Source organism: Podarcis raffonei, chromosome 13 (genome assembly GCF_027172205.1).
Source record: "Podarcis raffonei isolate rPodRaf1 chromosome 13, rPodRaf1.pri, whole genome shotgun sequence".
NCBI lineage: Eukaryota > Metazoa > Chordata > Lepidosauria > Squamata > Lacertidae > Podarcis > Podarcis raffonei.
In genome coordinates, this window is record NC_070614.1 from 45,370,824 (window position 1) to 45,380,127 (window position 9,304).

Genomic DNA, 9,304 nt, shown 5'->3' on the forward strand with positions numbered 1-9,304 from the left:
GATCTATCTAGGTCTGTTTGCTTGCTTTTCTAGCTAATATTTGAGTATATAATCAGGCTGGCTTTTTAATTCGAGGCAGCAGCTGAAATGTTTAGTTCACAGGCCTCCCGGGCCGCTCAATAGCATTCCAGCGTTCGAATCCTGGTCATTTACATCCTTGGAACGCTGGAGAGTGACGCAAGCTCGTCGCCGTCCAATAGCGACGTCGCACTTTGGAGCCCTTATTTCCATAAGCGTCCTATAAATACGGGAGCTCGTCAACAGCACCACCACTCTTGCTTGAGGCTGCAGTTGAGCGAGAAGACTGAAGATGCCTGAACCGGCCAAGTCCGCTCCCGCCGCCAAGAAGGGCTCCAAAAAGGCCATTACCAAGACCCAGAAGAAGGGCGACAAGAAGCGCAAGAAGAGCCGCAAGGAGAGCTACTCCATCTACGTCTACAAGGTGCTCAAGCAGGTCCACCCGGACACGGGCATCTCGTCCAAGGCCATGAGCATCATGAACTCCTTCGTCAACGACATCTTCGAGCGCATCGCGGCCGAGGCTTCCCGCCTGGCGCACTACAACAAGCGCTCCACCATCACCTCCCGGGAGATCCAGACCGCCGTCCGACTCCTGCTGCCCGGAGAGCTGGCCAAGCACGCCGTCTCCGAGGGCACCAAGGCTGTCACCAAGTACACCAGCTCCAAGTGAGCTGGGCGCCCATTTTTCGGTTGCCTGGGAAAGTGCTACAGAAACCCAAAGGCTCTTTTAAGAGCCACCCACCTCCTTAGTAAAAGATCTGATCACGCTTTTCTGTATAAAATGCATAAGCCCCAGTGGCTTTAACATCAGTTGCAGCATAATCCAATTGTATGGGTTGTAGGGTACCCTGCTACGCAGTATGGAGAGCAGGCTTTGGATGAGTGGTGCTGCGGGAAATGTCTCGACTTTTTCATAAGATTCAGCGCTTCAAGTTGTAGTTAGCGAGTGTGTTTCGATGGGCGGAGAAAAAGAGTAAAAGCTTTAAAAGCTTTAGAGCTTGTTTTATGTATGCAAGTTAAATAAGTTTAATAATTTAACAATCAGTGATTTCCAAGAGTTTTTTTTAAAAAATGTCCAGTTTGCTTATAGATACGAAATATCAACGTATTTTAGAAGGAAGGAGTGGAGAAAGCGTGAGTAGAAAATCTTAATTATGTAAGGGCAAAAGGTGTCCAACGACGCTGCTTGAAAGTATAAAATAACGGGACAATTTCAACATTTTAAATTCGCGCGCCATAAAGGGGTTGGTTAGTTACTTATTGACCCTTTCCAGGTGGTAATTCAGGAATGCAGGGTGCTTTGTCGAAGGGTTGACTGTGTCCTCCTCGTTAGTATAGTGGTGAGTATCCCCGCCTGTCACGCGGGAGACCGGGGTTCGATTCCCCGACGGGGAGAAACGATTGTTTTCTTGACCAGTTTTATACGGTTTCTAAGCAAAAGTCCATCCATCAGCGACCATGGTCAAATACACCAGTTAAATAAAAGGACACGTCTTTTCTATTTTTACTATAAAGGTGCTGCATAGTCTTCATTAAAAAACAACACACATAGCAAAGGGAGTTTCCACTCAACCTCCACAGAAAGGACTCGGGTCTATCCCACGAAATTTATGTGTGAGGACTGACAAAAGAAAGCCCACACGTAATTCATGAAATGTATTGTCGGTAGATATGATGGTCACAAGACTAGGTGGTTTTACAAGGAGGGTTGACAAAGGAACGGGTATTAGATCAGTGATGGAACCTCCATTCTGAGGTGCAGTGTACCTGTGAATACCAGTTGTTGAGAGGGAGAGCTCTCCTGGTGGACTTTTTCAAAAGCATCAGGATGCCGACTAGTTAGTACAGAATATTCGACTAATTGGACATTTGGTTTGATTCAGAAGGGTGGTTATGGTATGGTAAGTTTTGTCAATAAAGAAAATTACTTTTTCATCTTTTAAACTATGGTTACCAGACATCCCTGTTTCCCGGGGACAGTCCCTGGATTTACAGATCTATCCCCGAACAAAATCCATCCCCGGATTTCATTTAATGTCCCCAGAATTATATTTTAAGTGTTGTAGATTTATTAGTAGGAAATGAATGTCGTGTGATTGGTTCAACGGTGGCTAACACCCCAGAAGACAGGATCACACTTCAAAACGACATTGACAGATTAGAGAACTGGGCAAAAACAAACAAGATGAATTTTAACAGGGAGAAATGTAAAGTATTGCACTTGGGCAAAAAAAATGAGAGGCACAAATACAAGATGGGTGACACCTGGCTTGAGAGCACTACATGTGAAAAGGATCTAGGAGTCTTGGTTGACCACAAACTTGACATGAGCCAAGTGTGACGCGGCAGCTAAAAAAGCCAATGCAATTCTGGGCTGCATCAATAGGAGTATAGCATCTAGATCAAGGGAAGTAATAGTGCCACTGTATTCTGCTCTGGTCAGACCTCACCTGGAGTACTGTGTCCAGTTCTGGGCACCACAGTTCAAGAAGGACACTGACAAACTGGAACGTGTCCAGAGGAGGGCAACCAAAATGGTCAAAGGCCTGGAAACGATGCCTTATGAGGAACGGCTAAGGGAGCTGGGCATGTTTAGCCTGGAGAAGAGGAGGTTAAGGGGTGATATGATAGCCATGTTCAAATATATAAAAGGATGTCACATAGAGGAGGGAGAAAGGTTGTTTTCTGCTGCTCCAGAGAAGCGGACACGGAGCAATGGATCCAAACTACAAGAAAGAAGATTCCACCTAAACATTAGGAAGAACTTCCTGACAGTAAGAGCTGTTTGACAGTGGAATTTGCTGCCAAGGAGTGTGGTGGAGTCTCCTTCTTTGGAGGTCTTTAAGCAGAGGCTTGACAACCATATGTCAGGAGTGCTCTGATGGTGTTTCCTGCTTGGCAGGGGGTTGGACTCAATGGCCCTTGTGGTCTCTTCCAACTCTATCATTCTATGATTCTAAGACACATCATATGGGGCAAAAAGTTGGGTGCCATGGCAGCAAGCAGCTCCTGAAGCCAGCCAGAGCCAACTGCCCAGCAGCGCTCCGGGGCCAGGAAAACCCTGGAGCCAACATAGGGAGAAGGAGGAGGAAGACAGAGAAAGAGGAAGGAGAAAAATGTTATTTTTAAAATGTTAGTTTAAAAAATTGAGATTCCCCCTCCCTCCTTTTTTAAAAGTGTCCCCGGATTCTTTGAAAGAAATCTGGTAACTTTATTTTAAACTATCATTGATTTTCAACCGGCGTAATCCAGTAGTAGCTTCGGCTGTTAACTGGAAGGCTGTGGTTTAGGGTCATCCAGCGGCCTCTACGATTTTCCTTAAAAAGAAAAGCTACCTCATAAGACAGCCTTCAAAAATGTAAAATAAACTGGGCTTTTGTTAACACAGTCGACAGTTTTCTGGCTCCTTGTGTTTCATAGCAGACACAGTCTCCAGAAACAGAAACCACTTGTGGCACTAGACTCTTTTATTAAACTAGACACCTTTTATTAAAAAGGTGGGAAATGGGGAATAGGTCATATAAGTGTTGATGAAGAGCGTATTTTAAAAAGACATGGATACAAGATGCAATATAGGTCCTTTTTAAAAGTTATGCATTTGTGACACAGTTCATCATCTGTCCATAATATTCTGTCTTTGGCACTTATTACTATTTCAATACAGGAAACGCGTGCAAAGAGTGTGAGCTTGCACCGTGCATCCTTCACCCACCGTGGTCTTTGATATATATTTTCCCAAAGAATGTAAAGAAAAATCTCGCGCCCAACGTGGGGCTCGAACCCACGACCCTGAGATTAAGAGTCTCATGCTCTACCGACTGAGCTAGCCGGGCTGCTGGTAAACGGGTTCTCAAACACAGTTTATCACTCGCTGGCTGTCTTGCTGCCAAAGATTTCATTCTTTAATTTAAAACAAGCAGATCGCATCGCATAAACGCAATAGCTTAATAGCTTCGGGCATCACTTCCACCTGGCCGTTTAGTGCCGGGTTAGGACCTGTATTTCTAGCGCAATCCAGGCTACTTCAGAAACAAACCCCATTAAGTTCAATGAGACCTACTCAGAAGCAAGCGACAAAGATTGCAGCCGTGACCGAATTGTCATGCGCCTTTAGAAAAAGAATGAGGGGAAATGGCTTTGTCGCCCTAACGTGGATTTAATGGCGAGGGGAGGAAATAATCATTAGGGAAACGCCATTCAGAAACCGCTAGAGGTTAGGGTAGGAAGAACGCGGGAAAACTCAAAAGTCTCTCCCGACCAAATAGCAAAGCAGCGCTTTGAACCTATAGGTTCAGGTTAAGAAGGAACGAGTCTCACCATACCTTTTGTTTTAGGCATGTACACTTACTATTTCACCGATAACATTACGCCCCACTAAAATAGGCCCATTGAAATGAAGGAATCAGACTAATAGACCTATTATGAACTGGTCTTTGACCGTAATAATTACCACTGTTATTAGTCCTATTAATTGGTCGACCCAGATTTAAGAGTAACGTTAGATACAGCCGATCTCTTCCTGTCCACTCCCTCGTCTCTTGGTTTTATTCCCCACTAAACCCCGACAGCAGGACACCAAAGGAAACCCCCCCCTCACCCGGGAGGGGAATACTTGGGAGTTAACACAAGGCGGAACAGCGCTTTTCAAATGAGAAAGTGGGTGGCTCTTAAAAGAGCCTTTGGGTTTCTGTGGCACTTTCCCAGGCAACCGAAAAATGGGCGCCCAGCTCACTTGGAGCTGGTGTACTTGGTGACAGCCTTGGTGCCCTCGGAGACGGCGTGCTTGGCCAGCTCTCCGGGCAGCAGGAGTCGGACGGCGGTCTGGATCTCCCGGGAGGTGATGGTGGAGCGCTTGTTGTAGTGCGCCAGGCGGGAAGCCTCGGCCGCGATGCGCTCGAAGATGTCGTTGACGAAGGAGTTCATGATGCTCATGGCCTTGGACGAGATGCCCGTGTCCGGGTGGACCTGCTTGAGCACCTTGTAGACGTAGATGGAGTAGCTCTCCTTGCGGCTCTTCTTGCGCTTCTTGTCGCCCTTCTTCTGCGTCTTGGTGATGGCCTTTTTGGAGCCCTTCTTGGCGGCGGGAGCGGACTTGGCCGGCTCAGGCATCTTCAACAATCAGGTCACAACTACCAAAGAGCACAAACAGTGAAAGAATGATGGGGCGAGATTCGCCGCCCCTATATTTATAGGCTGGATAATGCAAATGGAGTTTCAAAAGATCTTAGTTACCATTGGACGAGAAGTACGCCACCCTTACGCTATTGGAAGAGAGCCCATGCATTTCAAATCTCGCGCTGCAATTGGGTGTTTTAAAGAAACTTTTCTTATTGGCTTTTTTTAACAACAGTTAATTCTCATTGGCTGGAGGCGGCACCATTTTGATAGCAGGCCAATCCCGTTTCCCGCTTCTTTGGTACAGTGGCACTTACTATCAGACCCCGATCTCTTCTCATTCTCAAGGGAACTTTCTGCCCTGTTGTATATACGGGTCCCGCGACAAAACTGTAAATTGGCAAAGTGCTGTTAAAAGTTGACTAATCGAAGTGTAGGTTTCATACCCTAGTAAGAGCTTGCACTACACCCACACGACCCCCAGAAGGAAGAAGAATACTTGAGATTAAAATAAGAAAAAAGGCTCAGATGTTCTGAGGTTAAGCTCCAATATAGAGCCGAAATAGCTCAGTTGGGAGAGCGTTAGACTGAAGATCTAAAGGTCCCTGGTTCGATCCCGGGTTTCGGCAGATATTTTTTGGCCTTTGGTTCAGTTTGCTGAACTGTCAATTTCCTAGTACTGTATTTTATGAAGTTTTTGCTGTTAGCTTGAGTGTTCCTAAATTTTATGCGTTAATGTCTACTTCTGCTAAAAAAAATACATCCAGAAATTGCACATTTAAACGCAGACATTTAAACGCAGACGAACGGTTGGAAATGCCTGAAGGTGTGTGTTTTAAGCACAGAATATTTTAGTTCAGTTTTCCTTTGCAACTGTTGTATGCTGAAACTACAAAATTCTTAAGATTTACAATCTAATGCACGTCTTCAATCTTGAGTGCGGTAAATTTAGCTGCAAGCATATTTTCTAGCCTTACAATAAATAAGCCTAAAATCGTGCTGCAAACCTTGTATTTTTTAATATAATGTAGAAGTTATTTTAAAATCACTTCACAGTGGAAGTTGCATAAGTATTGTGAACCTAACCAATACCCTGATCCACAATGCAGTTGAAAGGAAGCTACGTTGGAGACGCCCACTTGGCCCCAACTCATAATTAATGTATTAGTGCAAAACGAAAATCCAAGCAGATATTTGTAATCGCTTCTGAAAACAAAAGTATTATCGGGTTTTTTGGAAAATGTGGGCAACCCACCGCTACAGAAGGCAACGAGAATTCAGAAATATTTAAAAGGAAAATACATACAAGCAAATTGACCTTACCACTATCGGAATAAAATAACCAGGGCTCTTTATACTGTAAAGTGAAAGATTCGATGCCTCGAGCTAGGTTTCTATGTATTTTGGATATTATTCCAATAATTCCAGTGCGTTAGGTAAAATAGCGTTAGCGATTGGCTCTTTACGAGTAAAGGTGGGTGGCCCTGAAAAGGACCTTTTGTTGATGTTTCGGTCTGTGGAAGCGGAGGAGCTTAGCCGCCGAAGCCGTACAGAGTGCGGCCCTGGCGCTTGAGAGCGTACACTACGTCCATGGCGGTGACCGTCTTCCTCTTGGCGTGCTCGGTGTAGGTGACGGCGTCGCGGATGACGTTCTCGAGGAAGACCTTGAGGACGCCCCGGGTCTCCTCGTAAATGAGCCCGGAGATGCGCTTGACTCCTCCGCGGCGAGCGAGGCGGCGGATGGCAGGCTTGGTGATGCCCTGGATGTTGTCGCGGAGCACTTTGCGGTGCCTCTTGGCGCCTCCTTTCCCCAACCCCTTGCCTCCCTTTCCACGTCCTGACATCTTCTTAACGAACTGCTTCCAACGCAGACGAGAAATGTGAAACGGCTCCCGAAAAAGCGCCTTTAAATAGTTTGGAATCCGACCAGAATGAAAACTTCAACAATGAGCCGCGTATTTGCACACGCGTCACGCCGCCGTGCGCATTAACTGACGCTATCCAATCAACGATGAACAGGTATTTCAAACTAACCAATCAAACACTCTCCGGCAAATGGTAGCGGAAGCGCTATTTGGCGCCTATCTCGGTCTTTGATCAAAAGAGGATTTTTGTGCAGTCCTGGCGTATGCGTGCTTTTGGGCGGAAGTAAAAATCCCGCTTGAAGTTACCGCTTCGAGAATAGTATCCTATTCATTCTCGGCCTAGCCTCCTTCAGTCGAGGAGGGACTATTGATTGGCTTCGTGGGAGCGGGATTTCCCTTTTTAATTGCTAATTTTAACTCCACATCCTGCTGTGTGGACAACATGAATCTGCTGGTACGAAAATAAATGTAAGGAAGCAGGCATCGCCTCCGCTGTAAATAGACAGATGCATGTGGTGATTAGAAGTAAAAATATAGGTTCGGATTTTAGCTTTTAGAGAAAACCATCTTTAGTTCCTAAAGTCAACCACAGAATTCGCAGTACGTGCAGCACCTCCGACAAAAATAATCCAGTAGAGCGTGGGAGCTGTTTTTAATTTGGTGCTCAAAACGTACAGGTGAGGGGATACTATGAGGGAGAAGGGTATGGCACGTATCCAACGTTACAGGAATGGGGTTCCACCCTTCTCTCCCTGCGCGTCAGACAAGCCTCTGGAGCACATTTCGAGGGCGCATGGGTGTTGCAGAGTAGAGGAGAAAATAATGTTCAAAGGGAAGTGTGAGCGGCACAATAGCGTTTTCTTCAATCCCAGAATCTAAATTGCTTTCGCATTAGCAGCGGCACAAAGGTCATCTCCTCATCACCAGCACACTCAGTTTTCAGAATGATTCTCTAATTTGAGGAGTTTCATTAGTTTTACGATGGACAGAAAACTATGCCCTCTAAGGTTCTGCAGTAGTAACGTCCCCTTTCGCTGGCTGGCGCTGGAATAGAAGAGGGGGTCCGTCGTTCTGTGGGGAGAGGATAGAGCACAAGCAGGCTTTGAGTGCAGGCAAAGGGATCCTGCGTTCAATGACAGGCAGGACTGAGAAGTAAAAAACCTGCCCTAGAGCTAGATGGACCCGTTGCCAGGCTTGGGAAATGGCAGTTTCTTATATAGAGCAGCAACTATATATAGCTCTTACAAGGAAACTGGGTTGCTTAAATGGGGTCAATAGGGGTCATTTTTCTAACGAGAAGGAAAGCTTCACATGATAAACCAACGTTAGCCAATAAGTGTATTGATCTATAGGGTGATTCAGGGAGTATAAGTAATTAATTCCTTAGACTACTAGGGAGATACTGAGGTTATAATCCCCACTGTGGAAGGATGTGTGGATCCAGAATTGGCCTCCACAGTCACTTACAGACTCATTGTTAAAACTGTGTTTATGGAAGACAATCTTACTCAGCTACGAGTGATCACCAAAGAAGAAAATAATAATCGAAAGGTATTTTATCCCTAATGGTCAAGTACGTTATAGTCTTTGAGAGAAGGAAAAGACACACTGTAGGGCACCCACCTCCTATTTCAGCTCTATATGTTTTTCAAGGCTCAGATGAATTCTACTGAATCCAAGTTTTACAAAGTTCCTTTGGAAAAAGCAATGTGTGTGCACACACCTTCTTTCTGCCTGTGTGTGGGAGCTTGATCCAAGGAAGAAAGACGACAAGAGTAACAAGAGAAATCCAAATGGCCTAAAACAATTGGAGACCTCTGTTCAGGTATTCCTGGATGGGTGTTGATTGACACTTAGTAAATACAAATCCATAGTGGAGTGTTGTTGTGCTCAGGTCTTGCTTGGGAACCTGGTAGACCAGAATCCTTGACTATATGGGTCTTTTTTAGCCTGATCCAGCAGGGGGATTCCTACAATTTTATGGGATTGCTGGAGTACACGGGCCCTTGGTCTGTTGTAGCAGGTTTCTTGCTCTGCTAAGTGTTACACCGTTTTAGGAGTAAAAAAGCAGCCAGCACGCCTCACCCTGAATATCTAACACCATCCAGGTAGCTTATGCCAGATAATTTCTAGGAGAAATAAAGAGGAGTCCATCACACTGTCAAGATCAGGCAGGGCAGAATGTATCAACTTGTCCTCATTCCTCCCAAGTGATGGGATCTGGCTGAAGAGCCCTTCGCATGGCTGTGACCAAAGACATCCACCTCTGCTGTAATGAGAGCAGAAGCTCAGGACCAAGTGCT

At 45.6% G+C, this 9,304-nt stretch overlaps 3 protein-coding genes and 3 non-coding genes across 6 annotated transcripts; 3 read left to right on the forward strand and 3 right to left on the reverse strand.

Moving 5' to 3' along the window:
• The first annotated feature begins 284 nt into the window (after positions 1–284).
• Positions 285–781, forward strand: LOC128399627 (histone H2B 1/2/3/4/6-like). Its single transcript, XM_053361250.1, has one exon. It carries the CDS (start codon positions 311–313, stop codon positions 689–691), a length of 381 nt encoding a protein of 126 aa, XP_053217225.1. The 5' UTR covers positions 285–310; the 3' UTR covers positions 692–781.
• A 563-nt stretch (positions 782–1,344) lies between these two features.
• TRNAD-GUC (transfer RNA aspartic acid (anticodon GUC)) lies at positions 1,345–1,416 on the forward strand. Its single transcript has one exon. It is a non-coding gene; the product is annotated as a tRNA-Asp (tRNA).
• A 2,365-nt stretch (positions 1,417–3,781) lies between these two features.
• Positions 3,782–3,854, reverse strand: TRNAK-CUU (transfer RNA lysine (anticodon CUU)). Its single transcript has one exon. It is a non-coding gene; the product is annotated as a tRNA-Lys (tRNA).
• Positions 3,855–4,665: 811 nt separating this feature from the next.
• On the reverse strand, positions 4,666–5,840 carry LOC128399629 (histone H2B 1/2/3/4/6-like). Its single transcript, XM_053361252.1, has one exon. It carries the CDS (start codon positions 5,128–5,130, stop codon positions 4,750–4,752), a length of 381 nt encoding a protein of 126 aa, XP_053217227.1. The 5' UTR covers positions 5,131–5,840; the 3' UTR covers positions 4,666–4,749.
• Positions 5,693–5,765, forward strand: TRNAF-GAA (transfer RNA phenylalanine (anticodon GAA)). Its single transcript has one exon. It is a non-coding gene; the product is annotated as a tRNA-Phe (tRNA).
• A 663-nt stretch (positions 5,841–6,503) lies between the features above and the next one.
• On the reverse strand, positions 6,504–7,163 carry LOC128399631 (histone H4). The gene has a single exon (XM_053361254.1). It carries the CDS (start codon positions 6,978–6,980, stop codon positions 6,669–6,671), a length of 312 nt encoding a protein of 103 aa, XP_053217229.1. The 5' UTR covers positions 6,981–7,163; the 3' UTR covers positions 6,504–6,668.
• Between the last annotated feature and the right edge of the window lie 2,141 nt (positions 7,164–9,304).